The sequence below is a fragment of the Serinus canaria genome, chromosome 10 (assembly GCF_022539315.1).
Source record: "Serinus canaria isolate serCan28SL12 chromosome 10, serCan2020, whole genome shotgun sequence".
Lineage (NCBI taxonomy): Eukaryota > Metazoa > Chordata > Aves > Passeriformes > Fringillidae > Serinus > Serinus canaria.
The window spans coordinates 14,650,346-14,677,514 of record NC_066324.1 but is presented as its reverse complement, the minus strand read 5'-3'; the positions used below and the strand labels follow the sequence as shown (position 1 = coordinate 14,677,514).

At 39.7% G+C, this 27,169-nt stretch overlaps 1 protein-coding gene across 4 annotated transcripts in view; it reads left to right on the top strand.

Moving 5' to 3' along the window:
* THSD4 (thrombospondin type 1 domain containing 4) overlaps window positions 1-27,169 on the top strand; it is a 227,725-nt gene that overhangs the window by 53,677 nt on the left and 146,879 nt on the right. For all 4 annotated transcript variants that reach the window (XM_050978373.1, XM_030228342.2, XM_030228340.2 and 1 more), the window contains exon 6: window positions 12,138-12,240. In XM_050978373.1, the coding sequence (XP_050834330.1) occupies window positions 12,138-12,240 (103 nt within the window). The remainder of the gene's footprint in view (window positions 1-12,137; window positions 12,241-27,169) is intronic.

Genomic DNA, 27,169 nt, shown 5'->3' with positions numbered 1-27,169 from the left:
CAAATCAGTTGCCTAAAGCTCTTCTTTCCTAACTTCCTGTTGAACTTTGAATGGGAGGTTTCATGTAGCAGTTGGAATTGTCTGAGAAGTTACCTTGCTAATTCTTGGAATAAATGGAATACATGTGTCTTAGAGAAGAGGAAAGAGGAAAAAGATCCACAGTTATTCCATCACTTCATCAGTTATGAACAGCAGCATTAGCACTTAAATCCTGTGGAGTGATTTGGAAACTTCATTGAGATGCTTGTTGAAATGGAATAGGGGTTTTTGTTCTGCAGTAGAATAGGACTCAGGGTGATTTAGGTTGCCTGGTTATCATTCAGATGTAACTTCTGTGCCAAGTTTTAAAGAGGAAGCTCATCAATGAAAATTGGGACTTCTGAGTTGTAACCAGATGGTTGCATTCCTGATACATCTGTAGTTTTGTTTAATAGTGCATTGTAAATTTGAGTAGTGTCATTTATCAATATAGGCAAGTGTTGTGGGAGAGATTTGAAAGCATTCCAGCTTGTCTTTGTTTCTTCTTGTCAATTCGTATTGACAAAAGTGTTTGTCTGAAATTCCGGTGTGGAATTTTTCAACACTCACATAATTTGAACAAGAAATGTGCTTTTTATTCATATGTCAGTTTAATTGTATCCAGGTTTTCAAAGCAGAGGAGGCTGCAGATGTCATGATTAATTTACAAAAAACTTTTTAATGCTGTTCTGATTGATATTTGTTAACTATTCCCATTAATTACAGGTATATAAAACATGGTCTGCCAGATGTCAGTGTCTGCTTTGGCACGTGAAAGGAGTAGTTTTTTCCTGGTATTTTTAGGAGATTAGTTCAGTTATTGAAGATATCAGTGCATAAGTTTAAGACATTTTGTAACCAGATAGCAGGAAAAGAACATACATTACATGAAAACAGAAGCTTTCAGTGAAACTACCACCAGTGCAATCCCAGTCCTCTGTAGTACTGACCAAGGCAAGTAGAGGAAGAAGGAAGTGCAGGAGAAGCTGCCAGAGTTAAGCTATGGATACTGAAGAAGCTGTCTGTTAGCAGTGCTGTCAAGTTTTTAGTTTTAGTTTTGTGAGTTTTGGGAAAGGGGGGGTATTTGTTATTTTTTTGTTTAGTTTTATTTCAGTTTGGGTGGTGTTTGTTTGTTTTGGATTTTTTTGTTATCTAATTTTAGAATTTTTAAGCAGGGCTTGGAAAGAGCAAATTGCCAAAACTTGTGCAGAAAGTTAGGAAACATAAACGTCAATTATGTCTAGCAGGCATGTGCTGCTTTGCCTAACCACAGAGGAGGGATGGGAGTCCAAAGCCTCTACCCCAGAAGTGGTCTGAAAGAAAGCTGGCACTGCAAGCCCTGCAGTGCCCAGAGCAGGTAAACAAACCTTTTGCATACAATACATTAAGAGCCAACTGCCTACAGAACAGTGCAAACCCCAGAAATAATTGAAATTGTGGTGAGATTAAAAAGTAACAACAAAACCCAAATGAGTCTGGTGTGCTCTGTCTCATCTGCTTCATCAGTACATCTGTCTGTCCAGATGTAACATGGGCAGCACATTGCACATGTAGAGACATAAAAGTGTAGTTAGTTAAACAGAGCTTCTTGCTAGTGATAAGTTGGTAAGGCTTTTTATCTTCAAACTCTGGACTTACACTGGTGGAAAAAGCAATCCTGTGTTGGTTATATGTGTGTTGGTCAAGCAGTGTTGGAGGCACTGGGTGATCTGTAGAGGGAAGAGGCCAGGGAAACATCCCCTGCCACATTCTGCAAACCAGCTTTGGCTTTTGGCTGTGGCATTCAGTAAGCTGCCAGGCAACCCACATACTGCTTTTACTGATGGCTTTTTTGAGACCTCAGTTTGGGTCACCTTCTGAGGACAGTTTTTTTGGATGATGTGAGGTTTTTGTTTGAGCACCAAAATGCCATTAGGAGGACTAAGTCAAACCTGCAGAGGTTTAGAGCTTTCAGAACTGGAGTTTTGTGAGCAATCCTCTGGTAACTCTTGTGTTAAGAAAACTATTTAATTACCTGATAATATAATTTTTTACCCCTGCATAGATCAAGTGCTTAGTTATGACTGATACACTACTCAGTGTTATTCTCTTTTTATTCAGGCTTTGGCTCCCTGCCTTAAAAATGCTCCGTGCAGAAAGTGAGAAAAAAAGCTTCTCTAAGGAGTAGTTGTTGATACTATTACTGCAGTGTTTGCTTTAAAATTCACAAACTGATGTGTGACAGCAAGACCTAATATGTTGTAAGAAATGGAGCTGGCCTATGGAAGAATGAGGTTTAAGAGAAGTGTTCCATAATTAGTGCTGCTTGTCAGGTAGTTTGAATTTAATATTTTCCCCCATGTTCAGTATCATATTTATCACTTGGCAATAGTCAAAGTAAAATTTGCATTGCCAAAACTGTAATTATGATTTGGCAGCTCATTTGTAAAACAGGTCCAGAGGTTTTCAGTCAGACCCCTAAAACAGAAAGTACATAGTTCACAAATTGAGAAAGGATTGGATTAAGTAATTGTGCCATAGGTGACTTTTTTCCCCTCAAAACTGGTAGAGTAGCTGTTCCAGAAACTGCAGACGTCCTTCATGTTCCTTATTCTGTGTGTCCATTTATACCTACCAGGTTTTACAGTGAATGAGACAGAGATTATGTAAATAACCCTTCCAGCTAAACATTCCCCAGAGTAAGTCCATTCTGCACACTGAGTGAGTCAGAGGTCATATGGGGAAAGTGGTATGCTATCATGGAACTGAGAGCAGGACCTCACAGGCAGGAAGAGCCAAGTGACACAGTAATTGCATGGACAGTCTCTTCCAATTTGAGATTAAACATTCTCTTAAGGCTCTGTGACTTAATTTATAGTGTTTAAACAAACAAAAAAAGCAGAATGCCATCATGAGATGCATCAGTATTCACAGAACTCATCAGATCATTGCAGCTGAGGCACTGGCAGAGGGAGTTTGCCCTCCTGAGTACCACAGGTCAGTGAAATGCTTTGCTGGGGTGTGTTTGGGTCTTTCTCACTCTGGGTGTTTCTGCTCTTTCTGCACAGACAACCTGTCTCTGGCTGGAGCTGTCCCACTGTATTTTCTCCGCAGTCACACTTCTCACTTCCTTAGTACCTTGTCTCATATTTTTCATCTTTTCTCCCCATCTCTTCTGCCTCCAGTCTCTCCTTTTTCTACTTTGTTCCCTGCTTCTTTGCAGTTTCTTCCAGTTTCACTTCTCAGTACCTTCGTCAGGTGACTTGTTCATCCAGCCTCATCTCTTGAATGTCAGTCCCCAGATTTATCTGTTTTTCCAAAGTATTCCATGCATTTTAGGTACTGGCTTAAGTGGTTATTAAGAGCAGAAGAGAGATGTTTTCATTTTCAGTCCTTGCCCTATTACAGACCTCAGGAGCAGTTTCCAGTAACAGCTGGAAAAGCTGCTCAGCCTCTTTGAGCCTCAGGTATGGAGCACACTTGTGAACAGATTGTTCCTCCAGGTTAGATCCAGAACTTTAACAAGTTTTGATTGAAGTGTACAAAGTACATTATCAGCATTATTTTTTAAATTCTTGTGGCCTGACTATACATGAGTGGATTTCCATAGAAAAAGCATTCTTGACAAAAACCCCATTTTCCTGGCTGACATAATTTCACTCATTAAAATAGAATAGGCAGTTACTTTTGGAAAAAAAAAGTCAGAATATTGGCAGCATGGGAAAAAATAAAGCACTTTTTCCTTTTGTTTTCCTTCGGGCCCATTCTGGGATGAAATGCTTCATTCAAAAAAAGAAAAAGAGACTAAAACAGATAACAGGAGTGGAAAGTTTTAGTCTGAGAGGCTAAAGTTGGACAAACTCATCAGTAAATGGACAGTGCTACCAGCTGCAGCTATATTAAACCATTCTAAAATAAGACAAATGTATCTGCCAGTTGGTTTGAAGTGCCTTTTTTCATTTTCTTTGAAGTATATGACCTAAGAGGAAAGAATAGATCACAGAAACAGTTTAAGTGTGTGTTGTATCAGAAACTCATTTTTGATGGAAACATGAACTCTAAAATCTGAATAATGCTGCAATTTCTGTTTCCAGACTGGGTTCCTGTAAGCTCAAAGTTGTTTTTAAGTTGCATTTACATTGCTCTAAAGGTGTTCACTTTTTGTAGAAAACAAATTGTTCCACATCCTAGATTTAATTTTTTTCTAACAAAAACGAACAAAATAAACTGTCCCAACAGACTTATTTCAAGTTCCCCCTGGTTGTAGTAGCAGCTCACATTTGCCTGGATGTTTCTGTCTCATGTAGCACCACGTTGACATTTCTGTTGCCTGGCTGTTACTTAGACTAGAGCTGGCTCTCTAAAAATATTGTGTTTACTGCTGCAGTATGAATTTTTAATTAAAAAGTAGATTATTGTGGTAATACCAATCAGAAACTTCCTTAAACTTTTAGTCCTCCTGCCGGAACCATTCAGGTAGTGCCTCCTCCCACACAAAGAGCAGTCATTTCAATGGAATGCATGAAATTGAGTTTCCATTGAAGTTGATTGGGCTTTCATAGAGAAAACTGCTGGAGGATTACTCCTGCCCACTGCTGAAGCTGGTAGAATGAGAGTCACATAAAAACTTCTCTCCAGAAAGAACAGGTAGCTCCAAGAGCAATACTTTATAAAAGTGTAATAAAATACTGCTGGAAACCCTCGAGTAGATGTTTTTTCAGTGCCATAATTTTCTACAAACTTTACTAAAGATGGACCAAGCATGAGTTTGTCTCAGGGTCTTTCATGGCTGGTATTGGTGGTGCCTTCCAGAGAGGCTTTTGGAGCGGCTGATATTTCTAGTATAAAGAAGGCTATTTCTAGTATATGAAAGCAGCTATTCTTGGTACATAAACCTCCCATGTTCTGAGAAGGACTAATAAAACATGTTCCATTTTGCAGGTGCATTCAAATAATGTAGACAGATGAGACAGTACAAAGCTGAAAGCTTCCATGTTAAGGCATTCTTCCTTTGAATCAGACTGTGTGAAAAGGAAGTAGCTTTTCACTGATTTCCCATTAAATGAGGCAATAGCTTGCATTTAGGCACCTTGAGCACTGTGTAGTGTTTCTCTAAACAGGTATTTGATTGGAGGGATTCTTGTATCTGTGGGATTTTTTTATGCAGCATATTTATATAGAAAAGTGATAGCACTGCTGAGAGTGGGAACAGCAGCTGTACAAAGCAGTTATGATTTCTGCTGCAAATGGCAAGCTTTTGATGCTTGTTTGGGAGCATGGAAGGAATATTCTGTGTAAACTCCAATCTTGATACTGAAGTAGCTGTTTCCTCACGGGCCTGGGTACTAAAAGAAATTTGGGACAGTAAAGTAGTAACTATATTTAAAAAAACCTCAACTTTTAAAAGACCAGTCATCTGGTCTTTTGCTGGATCAAAAAAGACTAGCAACAGTCTTCAGTGTGCAGGTGTGAGTTGACATAGGCCTGACTTTCAGGATGTGCTTGTGTATTGCTTTACAGCAGATAATGCTCTGTTCCAGCATGGTCTGTTTCCAGCATTTGCCTTCCATTTTCTAACTTCTCAACCTCCATCTCATAGAAACCATTTATTGTTTCTCAGAATTTTTTGGTTGATTGGTTGCTTAGTTTTTTTTGGAATATTATTTGCAAAATTTTAGCATTAAACATAACTAGAGTATTTTCTTGACACATTTTTGGTGTTGCTGAGGAACTGTACTGTTAATTTTTCTATTATAGCTTCTCGATTAGCCCCTCCTAAGGCAGTAGTTCCAAACGTTTCCAGTTGTGCACATTAGATCATTGGAGATGCTTTGTGTGGGATGGATGAGTGACTAACATTTTATTTAAAACCAAAGCTGGACTTGAATCTTTTATAAGTTGCTGTAAATCTGAAATAAAATAAGTTATTTCAGTTTAATCAGATGGATCTGTCAGTGAGAATTTAAAAAGAAAAAACCCACAAACCTGTGAAGTTAAGCAGAAATACTTCTTTTTCCATCTGTTTGGTTGAGCTTTCTTCCCCATTATTAGACAGACTGCATTTTCAGATGTAAAGTGCTACAGAATGGAAAAAACCTACAGCAGTAATAGATGCACTTGCCACATTATGCATTAATGCCTTACATGTCTGATAGATTGCAGTTAATAAAGAGCAGGTTTGGGTAGCATTTCAAAGACTTTTCTAGTTAAATTCAGAGGACCTTCTTGTTGCAAAGCTGAAATATTAATGGAAAAAAGCATTCTCAAGTTGCAGGCTGGGAGAGCAGCATCTCCCTGGCCCATGGCAGTGGCAGCCACAGGTAGCTGGGGCAGGCAGGCATCCCATAGCTCTGCCAGGGCCCATCTTCTTGATCCAGACACAAGCTCCTTGCTCCCTGGTTGGGATCTGGGTGGAAGTACAACGGTTTTGTATTGTGCAGACACATCTAAGGTCTTTGCCATCTGTGACAGGCAGCCCTTGGAAGGAGTGAGGGGGCAGAGAGAGGCTGAAATGCCCTGTAGCTGCCATGGGTTCTGCATGGCATGGGGTCTGTGGTTAGTGCAGCACAGTGGAGTTTGCAGGGACTGTCATTACTCTGCTTGTCTGCATTGCAGCAGACACAGAGGTGTAAATTCATGGCTTGAGGCAGTGCAGAGTCTGCCAGTACAGGTGCTCCTTCCTCATAAACTTGTGCAGATACCACTGCATTCCCAGATGGAAATTCTCATTGCATGTCAGGCCAGACATTTACAGAGCACTGTCTGTGGCTGTGCATGGTAACCAGAGCTGGCTAGCACTATTTTTACTGCAGAGCTGTTCTTCACATGCATTTCAAAGTTTCTTGCACATTTTGGTTTTTCAGAAGCATCAGTTCCATTTGAATTGTGTCTGGTATTTTGTGCCACAGATATCTAGACATATTTAATATGCCTTATATATAATTTTATTTTTAGTTGGCAGACAGTTTTCTTTACGTTTTTCTTACCATTTTATAAAATTAGAACTATTGGGGAAGTAAGAGTCTCCAGGATTTTAAATGGATCCTTTCTCTCTTTCAGTGTATGTTTAGCTGGACAAAACTAGGTTGCCTTCTTGAGGTACTACCCACATGGGAAGCATAGTCCTTAGCTATGCAAAGAGAAACATTTTAGCTGGAAAATTAACATTTGAAGGACCCTGCATTCCACTTTCTTATGTGGACTTGAACTTCTGTAGGTTTCAGGAGAAACAAGGGACCAGCAGTTCAGAGCAGAAGTTCAAAGTTCCCTGCAGATGTGGTGGCTTGTTGTGTAAAGAACTGGAATTTATAGACTATGCACATTGAAGGACACGATGCATTTAAGAGTAAGCTCAGCAAAGGAAAGAACAGTTTTCAGATTACTGTTTCAGAAACAAGTATTTAAATTATTTTTCCTTTGAGATGTGTTTTTCTTTTGGGATTCCAAAGGATGAATGTGATTCTATAGAACCACTTGAAAAATGAAAACAAGAGTACAACTAGATTATTTGGACTTAATTGAACATGTAGTATTGCACACAGAGAAAATATTAATTATGGATTGTATCTGAACCTAGAGAATCAAGAAGGGATGTGGGGCCTCAGAAAGAGCATTTGCCAGTTACTGTAGGTCATAAGAATGAAACATTGCCAAAAATCTTAGTCAATGTTTTAATTGCCTGTAGAGGTGGTTTCAGGACCAAATCAGCCTTTTACACATTTCCAGAAGTGTTATCTCAGCACAGCTTTGACACAACTTTGCTAATGGCAGATGTGAGCCCACAGCTGGCAGACTGATAATTTTCTGGTGTTTTGCCAGCACTTCTTTAATTAAACCAAGTGTCAAGGATTTGTTAAAAAGTGTTGTTTTCAAATGTTAACCAAAAGCTAAAAAGCTAGCAGGGTGGTTTCTTTGTTTTATAGTCTTAACTGTACTAGCAGCTCATTCTAAATAAACTCTAATGGTACATGACAGAGAAAATACTGTGTGTTGCTGTCCCTCAGACTTGCATATATATAAATATATATATATACCTGCATATTTCAGAAGAAACTGAGGTATAAATGAAGCCACTGTTTCCAAAGTACAAAGTTTCTGTCAACAGCAGGCAGAGTGCATTTCAAGAAGTTTGGCCCGAGGTCCAACAAGACAAAGGGATGCTTCTGAAATTGGCTCTTGAGTGCTGCCTGCCTCATCAGGGCAGTGCTGCGCAGCTGCTGGTGATTTCCTCTCACTCTGAAGGCACTGGAAGAAAAGCTGAGGTGTCCTCCTTGAAACAGCCACGTGCAAGTGCAGCAGGAGCAGCTCTGAGATGCCTCACCTTGTGTGAAAATAACAATATTCAGCACTTGAAGGCACTTTGCACTTTGCTGAGTGCAGCCGCACATGCTGAATTTACATCATTGTGTTGTCCAGGCAGCATAGTTGAAGTAGGAGAAAGATCATCTAAAACATACAAAATTATGCATTCTAGATGCTGTATCTAATTTTACAGAGCACAGCTGAAAGAACAATAATTTAAAAACCCTCTCCCAGCAGAGAGTATGTATTTCTAGATAATTTATATCTGCCTCACACAAAGGAATCGGAGATTTATCTTAGTAGATGCAAAGTGTATTTTTTGCTGCTTTGGCCTCCCTAGTCTTAAAAAGGACTCCCTTAACTCCCTTAGTAATCACAGGACAAAGTCTTTGAGGGAAAAAAAAAAGAAATTCCAGATCTGTCACTAACAAAACCCTGAATCAAAGTCAACATTTTGTTTACCAAAACACTGTTTCCAAGTCTTCAGCAGGCACTGTGATTTTAATGCCTTGATGTCACTGAGGGGAAACCGAAGGAGAATCACACAGTAAGTTAAATATTACAGCAAAGTTCATTCCAAAAGTCTCTGGGAAATTTTGGAAAGAGATGTGGGCTGTTTAAATCCTAGCAGTCTGGCTAAGCCAGAGAACATTCTTCACCTGCAGCCATGCCAATGTGCCTGCTGGTTCCAGCACACTGCCCTTGGCTGGCAGAGCTGTGGTGGTGCTGCAGCCCCAGGGCTGTGTCCTGCTGCCCCAGTTCTCCTGTGGGGCTGTGGGATGGTGCTGCAGCCCCAGGGCTGTGTCTTGCTGCCCCAGTTCTCCTGTGGGAGCTGGGAAACTCATGGTGAACCCTGGAAGGGACAACTGTTAGACATTGGAAATAGGAGCTGGCTTTGGGCTTGCCATCTTCTCCTCACAGATGCTTGTTGCTGTATTTTAGGAGTTTTAGTCAAGCTAGATATGACAGAAATAGTAATTAAATTGAAGTGTAAAAATAGCTTGTGCTCTCAGGGAATAAATAAAACATGAGAATCTACAGGAGCCCCTATACTGAAGCTTCACTTTTCATTGTGCAGAGTAATACTTTTTATTTTAGTGGTTTTCTGCCTACAAAAGTGCTAAAAAGCCAGAGAGGCCAAGAGAAAGTGCCTGGCACTCTTAGGTCTTCTGAGAAAGGCTCAAGGATTTTGTTTTCAGGGAGGCTGAGCTGTAGGCAGCATAAAACTGTCATTGCATTCAACTCTGCATTAACAATTTAGGTGGGGTTAGTAAATGGTGCATAGATGTTAACTCGGATATACCTACAGTATAATATAACTCTAAAGCCTTGGTGATTCATGAACTGTAGTAATTTTGCCTACTTGTACTTCATAGCTAAAGAATATTTTAGAAGACATTAAAAATATAAATGAATATAATCTGTATCTAGAACAAAGCAAAGTGTTTTTACAGATCAGATTGCTCAAAATTTTCCTCAAAATTTTATATTGCAGTTAAACCTTGATGAATGAAATTAAGGAAGGGCAACTGAGTTGGGGCTTCTAAACTAGCAGGGTTGTTCTGAGTTAGCCTGTTCTTCTCATTTTTGCTTGATCCACACAGAGTTCAGTGTATTTGTCTGTCCTCAGTCCTGCCTTAAAGCACTGAGGTCTGTCTCGTGGGCAGTAAATTTAAAAACAGAAATTGTAGCTATATGAAAAGGATCTTAGAAGGGATGGGTGTCACTATTTGTTGGCAACAGCAATGAATATTTTGATATTTTTACTCATACATTGCCTGCCCTTGGTATGAGCAGGGTGTACAGGAAATGGTTTATGAGGCAGAAATACTGGTACACGAGAGCATGAGCTCAAGGGTCAGAAAAGGAAACACAAGAAGCAACTAAACTTCACAACAGGCTGGTAGAAAACGTGTGCCAAAGAAAAGGGAAAAGCATTCCAGAAAGAAACCCTTCAGGCTGCCTTCTTGGCTGGTACAAACTGATGTTTGTTCTGCTGTAATTTAGTTTAGTGACCTTAATTTATGCCAGCTCAGGTTCTGTCCCCTCACCTTTAGGATATGTGCAGTAATTGGTTTCCATGAAAAATACATTTCCTTGCCTTGGATGGTGGTTGTGGTGAATAAATGTTCTGCATTGCTGTGCCACACACAGAAGGAGCTGTGCTTCAGTTGTGGGAATATAGCTTTGCTTTCTGCATTTGGCACTAGAAAGGCTTTTAGTCCCACCCTTCCAATGTGGTGGTTCGTGGTCCTATTTTCAGGGAGGCTTTTTGTTTGTTTGTTTTTGGTTTTTTTGGGGTTTTTAGTTTTTATTTCAGTTTTTATTAGAGGGTTTGTTGAGGAAAGCAGTATTTGCCTGCACTTGGAGATCTCAGAAGGGTGGGCGAAGAAGCACAGATGGCTGCTTGGCCAGAAACAGTGTTTATTCTAGAAGATTTGTTACCATGATTTTAGAAGAAGATAAAGTAGTCCATGAACCTTCCCCTGGGCATGTCTTTGGTACAGTTTAAAGCCCACTTGAAAACTCTTGACTGTGACATCTCTTTGATCCAGTTACAAGCATCTTCTTAGGGAGATGGTGGATACAAAGCAAGAACCCCTCTGGGACCTCTGATGTGCCTGCCTTCCCAGCAGACAACCAGTCTTTCCTACTACACAGGCATAAGAGAACTGACTTGCAGTTGCAGCAGGAGTTGTTCTTAGTGACTCTCTTCTGTTCCCTTTGAAAACATAGTTATTTAGCCATGCTGTTTTCATATAATGTTATCTCTAGCTTTCCCTTGAAATCTGTCATCTAGAAAAAATATTCTGCTGTTCCAGTCAAGTACTTAATGTGAATTCTACTGGTTTTGAATAGTATTTTTAGTAGTAAGTTTTATTATCTAAAGGCTATGCAATAAAATGCATCTGTGCCCAAGGCCTTGCCTATTTTGTCCTGGCATAGAAATTGTTCTAATTAACCCCCTGCATTTGGTAGAAGCCTTTCTCCCCTCTATATGTGCCCACACACAGAGTAAACTTCTGCTGTAACTGCAGTGAGGATTCAGGCAGAACAAAGTCATTAAGCATTTAACTTGTATTTGCTTTTGGAATCTGCTTCACATGCAAACAAGGCTGGTCTGCCAAAGGTGTGCATTGCAGGTGACCTAAGGAAGGATGCCACTTGTGCCTGTAACACCTGCCCTGCCTCAATACCTGTGTGTGCACACGTGCTTGTATAGAAGCAGCTCTTCAGCTGCAAAACTCCTATGCCAACTCCTTAGTTGCAGGAGCTCAGGACCTGAAGGCATGCCTTGAAATGCAAAGTCATGCAGTGACTGTTATAACAGCATGTAGAAATGCAAAAGGAAAAGTGGAAATATGGTATTGGAAGCATAGGATGATAATAAGCTGCTGCTGTGGTCAACTTTTAATGAGTTATGGAAGCATGTAAGTTGAGTGTTTCAACTCTGTTGAATCTGAGCCCAAAAAGTTAATGATGAAAAATGTGAAGCTGTTGTGAAAAGGAAGTAATTCTAATCTAATATTGAATTTATCTTGAAGTGTTGTGCTGTTGCTGAGGAAAATGACAGCCCAATAGAAGCTTTATTTTTTTTTAATCGAACTGTTGCTCCATTAACTTCACAAATTAATTTTCTTCAACAGGCACTTTTGATACTGTTACTTAACAGCACAGCTTGTTACCTGTTTTTAAGAGGTCTCCTGATGTTTATATTATTCACCTGGATTAGAATTTTGCAATGCCTTCACTAACCTTCTGAAGTTCATTAATAGGAAGGCAAAAATAACTTTGCTGTTGATTATAATGCTACTTCTTTTTGTTTTTAATCTAAACAGATGTGTCCTGAAAGCAGCAGGAATATTAGAGAGGTACAGTGTGCATCATACAATAACAAGCCATTTATGGGTCGATTTTATGAATGGGAACCTTTTGCAGAAGGTAAGGGAAAACAACTTGGTTTTGCATTGTTATACAGATTGTGTTTTGGAAAGGCAGATGTGATTTTTACTTAGAAGCCATCAGGCAGCCTTGATCCCCAGCTGATGTTACCTGTTTTTACAGCAGAACGTGAGTCAGTGCAGATGAAGGTAGGTTTCTATCTGACACCCAGGTAGATCTGGTAATGGTTGTTTCTAATGTCTCAGTCCTGGTCTTATCCACTGTGGGCAAAGTGAGGAGTGGCAGAGCTGCCCTTCTTTATCTCCAATTACAAACATTCAGTGTGTGCTGCTTCTAGTTAAAGCCACGTTTGGCTTTGTGAAAAGGAAGTTTCAGAGCTGTACAACTCTGGCACTCTGTACCATGCATTCAGGCAGAGCAAGGAGCCAGGAACCCCAGCAAGCACAGGGCTGAAGGCACATTCTGCAGGCAGCATTGCTTCTGCAGGGTGGCCCTGAAGGGTTGTGATGTATTAGCTTTGATGCATCCCTTTTCAAACCCCAGCTGAGAGACCCAGCCAGTGCTGAGCCAGCTCAGCCCACCTCCCTCTCCTTGCTTCCTACACAGCAGCTTTGACTCACTCCATCTTTTGCCAGGAAAGATGAATCAGGGGATCTAGAACATGCCATGATCATTTCTTTTCCCGCTCCCTGCATAGTACATCTTGCTCCTAGTGTTTATACTGGATCAAGAAGGGCAGTTAAACTGTAATTCACAGCGCTGTCTTGCTGGTAAGTTAAGTGTGGTTATTGTTGTTTTTAAAAAAAATACGCATATTTTTATTTCTCCCTTGTTCAGATTGGTGCAGCTGCATTTCTAACCCATTTTATCCTGCTGCTCCAACAGAAACGTTTATCTTTATTAAAAAAGTCATATTAGAGGGACTATAAACCCTATGAATGCAGAGTATTTAATGAAAAAACCTAGTTTGTATGTGAGAACCAATAGCACATGATGACTTTAAGTGCAGGATTTGAGAAGAAGGATCCAGTTGTGGCAGAGGGAAAACATCACAGTGATGTAACCATAACACCTGTAAGGAAGTTTAACTCTAAATAAATAATGAATGTTTTAATCATACTGATAATTGAACTCTTTTAATTTGAAATATTAAGTTCAGTTCACTTTCATTTTCAACTGTCATGAAAAATTCATAACCTTTTGATGGCTGGATAAAAGAATCTATTGAAAAAGGTAAGTGTGGGGATCTGGCCACAGGAGTATCTCTTAGTGAAAAATGGCTGCATTTGTTGAAAGGAGGGAGACAGCTGCAGACTTTTCTGTCAGAAATTCTCTATAAGGTTAAATATGGAATAAAGTCCTCTCCAGGAGAATATGTGCCTGATATTTTGTCTTCAGGAGGATGCCTGGATAGTCTTGTGCATCCAAAATTCACCATCAAATGCAGAATTTTCCAATCAACAACTGCAAAAAATCCTGGTCAGCTGCAGACCCTTTTGCTTTGACTTCTGTTTGAAGATGTCAGCCAGGTATGTGTAATAAACAGCCTTTTGAGCAGCAGTCCCAGCCAGCCCTGGGTTTCTGTTCCAGCTGGTAGAGTTACACCTGTGCAGGCACAGGCACCCTGAGCTCTGCTCTCTGCAGGGTCCTGCAGGGATGTTGGGCTTTACTGGCCCGGTGTTCTTCAGAATGGTGACCAGTCAGAGCTGCCCCCCAAGTGTGTGAAACCTTAAAAGAGCTATACGTGTATTCCTTGGGGACTTGGCTTTTTTCTTCCTTCAAAGTCAAGGAAATTGACTTTGAAGGAACAAAAGAGAAAATACTGCAGCATTTGAGCAATTTTGTTTTCTTAGAGAAAAATAGAGTTTTTGCAAATCAGAGCTTAGTCCACTGAAAGTCAGACATTATTTACTCCTAACACATATTGAGGCTCTTCCCTCAAAGTAAAGGAAATGTTAGGTTTAAGTGGAAATAATTTTGTTAAATTTTTTGTTTGTTTCGTTATTTCACAGTGAATTTTTAATTGAAAGTTTTCTGAAATGCATACTTGACCAAGCACGGCCTCCAAAAGATATTTTGGTTTGCTTCTTGTTGTAAATAAATCAACTCTAGTTTCAGAGCTCTGCTTTCAGGTGACTGCACTTGTTTGCAGGGCAGGCCATTTACTCCCCAGGAATGCTGGCTGTTCCCAATGTGTGTGTGATTTTACATGTGCAGCTGCGGCTTGTGTTGGGGCTGACTGGATGTCGGCTCTGGAGGCAATAGCAGGAACGGGGACGTGGCTCAGGGATCATCCCAGCGGTGTCTGTACACTTGATTCAGTTCCACTTGGTAGAGTCAAGATGTCTTTGGCTCAAAGTGCTGCATGAAGCCAGCCGAATTTCTAGGAGCAGAGCCACGCTCAGATCTTGGGAGCAGCTTAAGAGTTCGCTGCTGGCAGCCGGGCTTGGAAGCCGGAGGGCTGCGCGGCGCGGCCCCGTCCCTTCCCCGGCGCGGCCCCGCTCCCGCTGGGTACTCCGGGGGCTGCGCCTTCACCTGCGTTGGGCACAGCTGGCTCTGGCAGGCAGCAGGAGCTCTGCAAGGCCTGGCAGCCTTTCTTCCATTCCTTCTGACTGCCAGGCCTGCCTTGCTTCTGTGACCTCCCTGTTCTGCTTGGTGCTGAGAGTCAGGGGTTGTTAAGAGCCTGTAACAGCACATTGCTCCTGGGAGCAGAATGGGAGTCAGGCTGAGTTTCAGCTGGAATGAAAATTCCTGTAGCTGAAAGCAGGGTGTGTCAAATGCACTGATGTCACTGCTGCATTTTCTGTGGGGGGAAAAATGTGTCCCCAGTGTTGTTGCTGCCAAACCTAACTACTGATGGGCACCAAAAAGAGTGATTGAAAATCAGCTGGGGCAAAGAGGCTGACAGGGCCAGGAATCAGCACCCAGCCTTGTGACAGGGCAGGAGGCAGTTTCAGCTGTCTTCTCTTTACTTGAAATGTATCAGAATCCAAGCATTGAATGAAGGGAGGGATATTTGGTCAGTGTGATTTTTCATGCTGAACTTCAGTGGTACTCTTTTCTCTTAAATGATACTCATGTAAATACTCCATCCTGAAGACTGTGCTGTGTTCAGAGGAGAACTCACTGTACAGGTAAATCTGTACATGCTGTAAAATCATTTATCAGTTCACTTTTGTCTTAAAATACCTTTTAGTAACCTGACTTCTAGCTAGAGATATCTGCCTGCTACAGCTGGGATAAATATAAGCTCTGAAGAAAATGAAATTTATAGCTTCCACAAGTGTCTAGTAAATTCTGCAACTTCAGTACTTTGTGTCAGACAAGAGGTATTTAAGATTTAGTATGAATCATTTTGGGTATTAAGATGGAGACTAAAAGTAATGCAAAGCTGCTTCATTTATTGATTTGTGTTTTTTTCTTGCTGGATTTTTAACAACAGTTTTCACTCATTTTGAATAAAAAAATAGCTTCTTCTAACAGATCAAAATGTAGTGGCCCAAAGTTGCTAAGGAACTTCTTGAGCCTGCTGGCAATTGATGACACTGAAGACACTGAATGAGGTCTGATTATTATGATTTAAGTAATTATAAAATGGAAGAAAAGCCTAAGATCTCTTTAAAAATCTTGATCAGGTGTTGTGAGGTGCACGTAGCATCAAGCACTTGGAGTAGCCAGGAGTCAGAGAGGGCTGGTACAGAGAGTGCAGTGACCAGGGCAGTGCAGAAGCTGCTTGTGGATCCTGCACAGACAGCTGTAGGCACACAGCAGTTATGCTGATGTTTTAGGCTTGGGAGGTTGTGGCTCAGTTGCCTGGGCTTTGTGCAGACCATAAGGGTTTAAGGGCTTGAGAGGAGAACATTTATTCCTTTCTAAACTCTCATCAATAAGATGTTTGTGGAGTATTTTCCATTCAGTGATGGAGCAGCACAAAGCTGTTCCAAAGCCAAGCCTGAATATATTATGCTTGAATTTGGTGGTTTAGTGTGCTTTTTTTTCTCCTCTTAGAATTGTGAGGTATGTTTATAAACAAATTATAGATATATATTGTTTATATGCACATTATTAGTTCAGTGTCCATTGCTGGAGTTCATTACATCTTGGTATGAAACCATTCTAGAAACTCTGTGTAGGTTGATAAATCTGGAGAAATTTAACATTTGTGTCATCTGTTTATGTTAACTGGAAGTGGAACTTCAGTTTAGAGTTCTCAGAGAATTGATTGTTGTGTATGGTCGGGAAGGTGGGTCCTGGTGTGTGTTTCCTGAATGCCTGTGATCCTTGGCAGTGCAGTCCTTGAGACCCAGAGATGACTGAGTCCCAGTTTATGAATGCCTGGCCTTCCCTGATTTGTGACTGTCAGCTCCTTGGGGCTCAGGAGAGGCTGTGCTGAACTACATTCTCTCAGCTTTGTGTGCAATTCTTGGACAATCTAATGTTTTCACCTAGAGGACAAGAAGTCACCTTACTGTTATATTTATACTTTCTCAAGTAACTTACTTCTAGTTAGTGAACATACAGATTCACATAAATCTTGCAACTATATATGCATATATGCATATATACTGGGAATCTATACACAGTATCTCTAGAAGTAATCCAGCTGTTCTGCAGTTCACCCAGCTGCAAGTTATTATATTCAGTGAGGCAGCTGCTTGAAGTCTTCATTTCTCATTGCAGCAGACCATACTTCTCTGCTTCTCTTTTGCCTCCACCTGTTAGAAATTTCTTGTTTGCTTCTATTCCAGTCTGTGGCTAGTTGTTCTCTACAGTGCATGTCCTTTAATTGCATGCACTTTATTTCCTAAGACAATTTGGTTTTGCTTTTCCTGTTTTAGATGAAATGCTGAAGGCAGACAGATTCATCAATGAGGCATCAGACAGTTTTGGGAGACTTGAAATGTAACAAGTACATAGTGGTTTTTTATTTATTGATTAGCTCCAACTGAAATAGTGCCTATTTCCATAATGACAGATACAAGACATCCTGAAGCACATACCTGTAATTACTGACAAGAGCTTAGGCACTATAGGCATAAAATCCTGATGGAATATGATCTCTGATTTCCTTCAGACTCAGTGAAATCCTTTGTGAGGCAGTGAAATATCAATTTTTCACACATTACTGAACACCCTATTTCACTTTTAACTGAAATGTTTTTGAAATATTGCTCACTTATGAGACTAGAATTCATTCAAATGCAGAACAAGAAGTTCACTTATGCTGTGTCCCTGTTTTCCCCTTTATTTATTGCTGGTTTGTGAATGGATCACAAGAGAAAGCACATGGAAGTTTGCATTTATATAAGTATGGTTGTGGTAAGGTATCTGAGGCATTTCTTTGACTTCATCTATAAATCTGCTTCCTGAACATCTGTTGTGTTGAGCTTGACCTGGAAATTGTAAATATCCTGTGTATTACTGAAATATGTAACTACTTCTATAGAAAGCTTTAATAAAAAAAATTGCTGAGATATTTATGTATATGGAAACCTAGTGCTTCCGCATGGCAACTTACCTTTTATAGTTATTCTTTCTGTGTAATTTTATCAATATACATATTTTGATTTGCATTTGTAAGAAGCTTAGTGCTAGTAGAGCCTGACTTTTACCTTTGATTCTGTGGTTTGCTACAATAATTAATAATGCATAGTGCATATGTATTTTTTAAGTGTACTATTTTAGGCAGGGCCCACCATACTCTGGTGACTGAAATAAGCCATTTCCTTGTAGTAGATCACATGCACCACATGTAATGTTTTAATTCATTGTGCATACTTTAATTTCCTCACTTTTCTACTTCCTGTTTGGAGGGGAAAGTGGCTTCAAGAGTGGTGAGAGCAAGAAGTGGGTGTTTATAGATGGACACCTGGATGAGCCTCAAGAATTGGAAATGTTGTTAGTGCCTTTAGGAAAATGGGAAGTGACGTCCATCAAATGTTGTCATTCAGCTGTAAATTCAAGACCCTCTGAAGTGCAATGGAAGATAAACCATCTAAACAGAATGAATTTGTAAGTGAGAGAAAGCAGACAGGTCATATCTGTCCTTTTCTTACAGACCTCAGATAAATGTAGTGTAGGTTTGCTGTAAGAGAGACACTGCCCTCTGTGTCCAGGTGACCAATATTTACTGGTGTAATTTAGAGTATCTGACCTATCCAGTTGCATTAATTGTGAGTTGGGAAAATGTGCCAGGAAGAAATATGCCCTCATTTCAAAGCACACTTTTTAGTTCTTTTGGTTGGAGCAGAAAGTTAAGGATGGATGTTGTGGCTTTCGGGCTCAGATGTAACAACAAAATTGTATCCAGATTGTGTGGTGCTGAAGATTCTTAGGCTAGAACAGAATGTAGAAGGAAGATTTGTTATTTGCAAAGCATGTGTAGCAGTGAGTGTACAGATACTTTGATAAAATTTGTCTGTTTTATCTATTAGTGTCCCTTGAAACAAGATGCAGACATCCAATATTCAGAAATTAATTAAAACCAAACAACTCCACCCCATAAAATGGAATCAGTGGAATGCTTTGATGATCCACAAAACACAAGCTGTTGGTATTAAGTACTTAGTTGCTTTATCACAGCTTTCTCAAAGTCTGACTTGGCTGTCAGGCAAAGTCTGTAATAAGTGGGGCTGCATGAGTCAACAATGTATGAGCTCATGTAATCAATCTGTACCAGTCCTTATCTGTCTGTGCTTCTTACACAGCTTCATTGTGTCCAGTGGCTGTGCAGAGGAGCCTAAAGCTTGCTGCAAGTGGACAGCTGAGGATTTGGATCCCTTTGATTTGGGGAGCAGTCAGAATTGTGTAAACGTGGGCAAGAGAATACCCTGCAAACAGAGGCCTACTAGGGTGTGGTTATAGATGTGATTATCCAGGAGTGAAAATTAGCATTGAGCAAGATTGCTTTAAATTAACATACACTGAGAATTTAACCTGCCCTGGCAGTTCCAGGGGACTTGTCTCCATCTTTTCTGAGCACTCTGTTTTGGATCAAACACAGCTCTCTCAGCAGCAAAACCTCTACCATGTATGAATAAGAAATAAAGATAATGCTGATTCCTCTTTTCTGTCAGTTTCCTACAGGTTATTTGGCAACCTATAGTCCTACCCAGTCGAAGGATTAAAAAACTCTTTTTGAATCTCCATTTCACTTTGTAGCACCCCATCTTTTGTATGCTGTGTTTGCCAGGATAAGGGAGAGAATGGAGACAAACAAAGATGTTGACAGTGTTATTTCTCCCACTCTGCAGTGGATGGTTACTGTGTCCAAGTAACTGTTACTGCATAGTGAGTGCTGAGCTTTGGGGTGCTTTAGTCTTGTTTGCTGGTATTGTCTACTGACTCCTGTTGTCAATGGGAAAAGTGGAAAAGTCCTCCATAAGCTTCACAGATGAAATTCCACCCAAAAAATTTGCCTTTGCTGTTGAATCAACATTTTAACTTCCTTTGAATTCTTTGTAGCAAAACACCAATGAAAAGAAGGCATCCTGTCCTTATTACTACACCTCTGGGGATATAAAAAATGAGTCTTAGTCTGAATTCTCCTAAATCTGTTCTGTTTGGTTATAGATTCCTTTTGTAGCAGAGCCATGCAGGATCAAATGCTCTGAGCAAATGTATTTTACAGCTTCACAAGGAAATTATTTTGTATGAGTTCCATGTTTGGAACTCATACAAAATAATTTGAGTTCCTGTCACACAGATCTGCACAACCATTCCTTATGGAATGATGACAAGAATGGGGGGAAGCTTGGGGGTCACAGTGTTCTGCAGGTGTGCACTGCTTGCATGAACCCCAGTGATCCTGCCCTATCTCCCAAATTTATGAAATAGTCGGGAGAATAAAATGGAGCTGCAAGGTCAAGACTGTAATCATTTTAACATGTTATGCATTAACTTTGGGGAGTATTGAATAAACAGGGCAGCAGTTCAGCAAAGGATTATCAAGACATGTTCCATTTTTGTTGTTTAATTGCGTGAAATTTTTATTCAACACATTCCTTATACAATTCAGCACATTTCTTTTACAATTTGCTGTTATAAAAATCAAGTGAATACGCTGTCTTTTTCTCAGTTAATGTGTGGAAATGGTTTTTGTTGATTCAATTATGCATTTCAAAAGGTTTTAAATAGTTTCATAGTATTTTCCATGTGTTTGATTTCAGAAAAGCTTTCACATTTATCTATTCCAGCCAAGAGCAATTGTCCTAATGTGGTGCTGTGTGTGTAGCAGGCTGCAGAGCTCCCAGTCAGGTTGCTGCTGAAGTTAAAGAAAAGCAATATAAATATAACTTTTTATATGTCCTAATGGTATAAGAATTGTTCAGGTCAGCATGAGTTTTTCCCATTCACTTCAATGGCTTTTGGATGAGGTAATTTAGAAGAAAATTCCACATGTAGCTAAAAAAGTGAACAGAACTGAAGTCTGATCCTGAAAAACTTTGTTGTATGCTGATAATATCCAGATTTCTTTGTTTTCAGAGAATTGGTATGTACATAATTCCATGGAGGCTCAGGAACTCACTAGAAATTTTCACAGTTTCTTTGAAAAATGATGAGTTCAAAGAGTGCACCTGCAGCCTCTACTCAGCTCCAAGGCTCAGGGAGCTGAGTTGGGAATGGTTCTTTTGGGTGGGTGTATGAGCAGGGATTCAGAAAAAAGTGGCATAAATGTGGGATTCAGACTCTTCTTTAATTCTGTCAACAAGTTACAAGTACACAAAGAAGGGCTTTAGGATCATCTCAGAGACAAACTCCTTTCCTTCTTTACCCCTCCCCAAAATGTGTCTGTCTTTTGTTTTACAGTCTGTGTTCCTGAGTAATTAAAATGGTGACTAGAAATCAAACATTTATTCTACTGAACTTTTAAAGTACTGACAGTTGTCTTAAAAAGGGAAAATAGTACATGTATTTCTAGTTTTAAAAAGCTCCAAGCACTGAAGTAGTGGAGAAATGAACTATAAAAGGGGTCTTAGTAAACAGAGACTTTCCAATCTACTTTGGAGGACTGATTTCTTCTGAGTATGTTACATTATATTGAAAGAATTACATCTTAAGATACTATTCACTTACAGTTTTTTCATTTTGAGCCTGTTCCAGTCTCAGCTAATATGAAAGAAAGCAATAACTTCAGAGAGACTCAAATGTGAATCTAAACATTTATGTTCACAGTTTCCACTTGTGTACTCAAAAATTCACTATGCATACTGTCAGTAGTAGAACTTGCACTTTCCAGTAGATTTAGGTGTAAAATTCCATTTTCTTAATGTAATTTCTATGGCATAATATGGGTTTCAGAAATTAACACCTACCTATATTGGAAGGGTAGCTATGTGAAAGGGTAGATATATAGTTCTGGTTCTGTTCTGGAGTCTGGAATTTGTTAGGTTTCAGATCTGGCTAGGCTGCTGCTGCTGCTGTGTTTTCCTCTTTGGTGGCTTACTGGTATGTGACATTGAAGCCTGGTGTAGGGCACTTAGAGCATGAGCAGTTTTTGCCCAAAGGGAGGGATCCAAGCTGCCTCAGGTGGGGCCCTGATCACAGGTGCATTTCCAGGCTGTTGCTGGAGGGGCTGTCCCAGCACCCATTGCTGGAGGCTCAGCCCTGTCTGCAGGTTCCTGCTGCCCTGCGTGTACTGACCTGAAATGTGCCAGCTGCTGGTGTCCCTGCTCTGGCCTGGGACAAACACAAGGTAAAGTAGTTTTCTTAAGCCTCTCCTGTTCTGATTAAACCACTGTCTGTGGGCTCTGAGGAGAAGATTTGATGATTTGTGGTGTAGGAAAGCCAAGGTTAGTGCCTGTGGCTGCAGCTCAGGGCTGAGACTTACTGAGCCAGGCTTAGTTTGAAGTCACTGTGCAGGATTTTGAGAGGGGGAAGGGATGAGATGTTGTAAAGATGAAATGCTACAGAGGGTTCAAAAGAATTAAGGATTACAGTGTATTTTTTAATGTGGCATTCCTTTAAGAGCTCTCAGATTGACAATTTCCAACTTCATCTCACAGGCTTTCATGGGAGCAGAGTTCAGAGCTCTCACTGATGTTACTGTTTGCTAGAAAAATGAGGCTACATATTAGTATGAATGTGGGTGTCTGTTGCACATTATTAATTAAATATTGGCATTTCTGTGTCTCTGGAGTGTTCTGTTAGTGTTTTGATGGAGTTACTTGGTAGTGCTGAGTGTTATGAAGGGAATTAAATGATTTTGCCAATTTAGACAGTATAAGTAGTTGGACTGGCATTTATACATGCTTGATATTCCTTCTTGCTGTGATGAATTGCAATTTTCAAAGCAAGGAAACTCTTACCCACTGTGAAGAAAAAACTTATAATATGGATGAACATCAGAAGAAAGAGATTCCCAGTGGTAGTATATAAAATGAAAAGCAGAACTGGCTTCTATTGTGCTCGGTTTCCATTAGACATCTTGGAAGTTTTATAAGCGTGGTGCATAATAAATATCTAAGCCACAGTTTGAGATCTTTTACAAAGGACAGACAATTCTTGTTAATGTTTTTCTGGATCAGTCCTCACTCTTACACCCAGATTGATACAAATCTCTGGCATTTGTCCACCTAGTCAACTTGTGAATTTGTTAATTTAGTTTCCATATTGCACTATGTACCTCTGAATTTAAATCCAAACACCACAAGTTTAAAATTGAATTTGAAAGAGCCAGAGAAACTGTGCATTAAATTTGCTCATATATCTACAAAGGGAGGAGATCTGCTTCTGCATAATTTTGGTCAGAGGCCTAAAAACACTGAGGTGCAGCCTACTCTGGTTGGTTCTGCTGCAATAGTACAGTGATTCCTCTGGAGAGAGATCACAAAGAGCTAACTGTTTGGACCCGCTTCACCACTGAGGTGAATAGCAAGTATAAAAACAGAAACAGACCTCAAAAAGTTAGCTTGATCTTTTTTCAGATGTAATAATATGAGTCTGGTGACATCATCAGATCTGAAAAGTAATGTAGACTTTTACTGTATTTTCTTTTCATTGCTCCAGTATAAATGTAACCCCATGTATGTAAAATGCATTATAGCAAATCCACAAGCAATTTCCTTCATTGTAACAAATACTGCATCTCATTAGAGCAAAACAAGCCCCCAGTTATGGCACGGAACATCTGCTTAATAATTTCAAGTTCCTCTAACTATTCTGCCAAAACATCTGAAAAGTCAACATCTAGTCCATTACTTTGATCAGCTGAAGTAATAAAATTATAAATAATGCACCAAATGCAGATCTGGTGAAAGGCAGACAGTGCTGCTGGCCCTGAGCTGGGACTGGTGGGGGTGTGGCATTAGGCACTGGGACTGGGATCCCCAGGGAAGGCAGGGTGGGATGCAGAACTGCATTTCAGCCTTGCACAGTTTCCTATCTAGCAGTGAGAAAGTTAGTTAATCTTTCTGTGTAACATTCAGTTTCAAATGCTCTCTATATCTCATGGGTTTTATGTAATGCAAATGAGGTGCTTTAACATGACTGACAAGAGCCAAAGCATCCTAAAACAAACAACAGGTCATGGTTTATGTAAAAATTGGTATGAGTTGTAATGGAACTTGCTGTTTGTCCCCTCTGTGTGTCTTTGGGAGAGGGTTGCATTGTGTTGTTGCAATGTTAACATTTTGACTCCATGTGTTCATTCCAACTTTGAACAAAAACTGAAAATGGAAAAATGTTTCAGGAATACAAAACATTTTTAAGTATCAAATTATTTGGGATCAGTATTGTCAAAACTTAAATATATATATATAAAATTGTAATAATTATTATGATGTAAAATTATTTCAATTTTCAGTGTAATAAGGTGTTTCAGCATTGAAGTGAAACAAGAAAGTGAAAATGATTTTGTCATTCCTGTCTTCATTTTCAGCAAAACAAACATATTGTGAGGAAATATTTCAATTTTCACTAAATTAAAAATTTTGAAAAAATGGGAAAAATATCAGTTGAATGACTCCACTGTGTTTGTAACTAGATTGAAAAATATGCTGAAAATACAATATATCAAAGAGATTCCTGCACATGGCCAAGTCATTTGAATAGAAGAAAAGCCTGATTCTGAACAGAAACTGTCAGGGGAAGGCAGAAATACCAGCCAGTTTCCTGTTCCTTGGGTTTTATACAGCATGCTTACCTCTGTCTGCACCCAGCCTGGCAAATTCAGTTGTGGTGTAGATGATGGAGTTGGATTCAGGAAGGTGCCAGGCTTTACTGGCCCAGCTCCAGCTGGGACTTGACTGGCAGTTAAAGCTGGATCCTAAAGGAGGATCCTTTCTAAACCCTGCTTGCCCTGAAACCAAGCCCAGCCTGTTTGAGAAGATCTCCTCCCTGAGCTGCTGCCACAGGGCTCTTTCTCACCCCAGGAGCAGCTGTTGCCATGGAGTCCCAAGAGCATGAGAGAGAACAGTGTTTGTCCATTAATCAAACCTGAATCTCAGCAGCCAAACACAGAGAATAAAACCCAGTGATTTTTATCTCAATGAACATACAGAACTTTAGTAGGGAAAAGAATAAAAAAAAGACATGCTGATTAGCCTAATTTGTCTAGCTTTAGTTTCATTATGTATTTAGAATTTGGTATTCTGAGTTTAAAAGGTCTTAATTCTCCTTGAGAGGGTTTTCAATTATTTAACAATCTTGCTGTCAAGTGTTTGCTTTTTCTTTTAATTAGTTGGGTTCTGGGCTTCGTTTTGAGGGTTTTATTTTGATCTTAATCCAAAACCCATAGCAGCTTTACTGAACATTCTTAATCCTTTATTGGATAGTTACAGTATTTTCAGATGTTTATGCATGACTGTCACTTATATATGTTTAGCTTAAAAATAATTGGAAGAAAGGTCTAGTTATTTCTTTCATTGTTTATGAAAAGACTGAGTCTGAGACTTGAAAAAAATCTGGCTTTCTCTAGTGATTGTTTATGAACTTTTTGTGGTGAATGTTTGTTTTCTAGCACCATGGTTAGATCTGATACTGCAGAACAATAAGGATTATTTTTTGCTTGGAATATTGAATTTCCTCCCTGTCTGTTCTCTGTGATTTATCCTTCTTTTGTATGTACAATCCCTTAGTCCTCCCTGTTTCAAATCCAAAGGCACATCCTGGAACTAATGTGCAATGTGTTGCTCATTCCCACAGGTAAATTGGGCAGGCTCAGCTTCCTGCATGTTTGTACAGCCCAGCCCAAGTGCATTTCACCATTACCTGGTTTATAATTACAGCAAGACATAACATTTCTTAGAGCATTCTAGGAGGAGAACAAACCTCAGCTGCACAAAGTTTTAGTGGGCTGTGTTTAGGTTGAAAATCTTGTTCATGTGCAGCCTGCTGCAGAGCATGGGGAATTCATCAGTAAACATGCTTGGCACCAGCCCTGCAGGCTGAGACAGAGGAAATGGGATCCTGGTGCTGTACGTGAAGTTATGCCTGCCCTCACTGCACAGTCTGGGGCAAGATCTCAATCTCCCATTTAGTATTATTCTTCAGGAAATTTTGGGGATAGGAATGATCTTTTAATACAGGGTTCCTTTTGGCCCTCTTTCTGATACACACTGTTCTGGGACGTCAGCTCTGGCTTATCCAGTAGTAGCAGTAACGCTGTTTTTGCTGCTACTGCCATGAACATTACTTCAGTACTTGAGGATAACACATGTTGCATTCCAAATAAAATAGTAGGGAGGGTGGGTTGACAGTGAAGACCTGCAATATTCAAATCATTAAAAAAATATGGTCAGGGCCTTAAAAAATACTCTGAAATTGAAAATCAGGCTATCTGACTTGTCAAGTTCTATGGATGCTGCCTAATGCATGCAGACAAACCTGTTAGCAGAAATTATTTTTTACTTTTATTCTTACATGTTGATATTAATTCTGATGAAATGTGCCTCAAATAAATCTTTTTATTTGAGATTGATTTTCATGACAGGAGTGTTTGCAAAGAGACAGTTACCAGTAATTAGAACTGAAATGTGTTTTTCACTTCACTGAAATGTGCACAGATTTTAAAACCATGTGTTTAAACCTAAGCAGATAGTCTTATTTATGCACTGGTAAATCCCTCCCCACCATTTAATTGAGGAATTATATGTATGCAAGCTTGTGTAGTGTTTGTATATGCAGGAGGTGCTGCAGATTTGTATAGCCCATATATTATATTCTATATGTTGGTCAGTTTATGATTTATGAAACTATACTGCAATATATATCAAGGTGTTTATTGCAGCATTTAAATTATTGGATAATTCACTAAATTATTGCAATTTGCAGTAATTTAGCCTGACATTTCAATAAATACCTATTGCTTATTGAAATATTTACTGCAGTAACATGAAAGGGGAATGTTGCTGATCAGATCACCTGTTTATATTGGCTATTGGTCACAGTTGGTGCTGGATATTGAATTTGGAAGGCCAAGTGAAAGCAGCACATGTTCTATATCCAGTTAGCACGGGCATCAACTGCAGGGAAAAGACGATGGCCTGAGGATTTGTGTATGTTGGCAACTGGTATATGCACCTACACCACACACAGCTTAAAATCTGTATACATTTGTCTTCACAGCTGCTTCTAATCATATTAGCAAGATTGATATTCTTGTACATGCCAGAGGCGATCCCTCTGCTCTCTGTTACAGCAGAACCACGCAGGACAGGGGCCTGAATTACAAATACAGATTGGAGAGCAGGTGTTAAGTTTTCAAAGAAGAAAATACTGTGTTGTTAAGAGCAAATCCGAGTTTCAAAAGGATTTTTCTACTGCCTGGGATATTGGATCTCTTGAGATAAGATTCAAGTGGTTGTGAAAACATGGGTATTATAGGCATGTCCTGCTATTATCAAAGGGATACTTTATTAATGTTCCTGTTTGACTATGAACTCATTCTTCTGTTTCTTTTTCTGTGAATTGCAATCAGGCCCGTTGCTTCTGAGACTATTGCCCCTTGTCAGTTTTTGAGACAGAATTG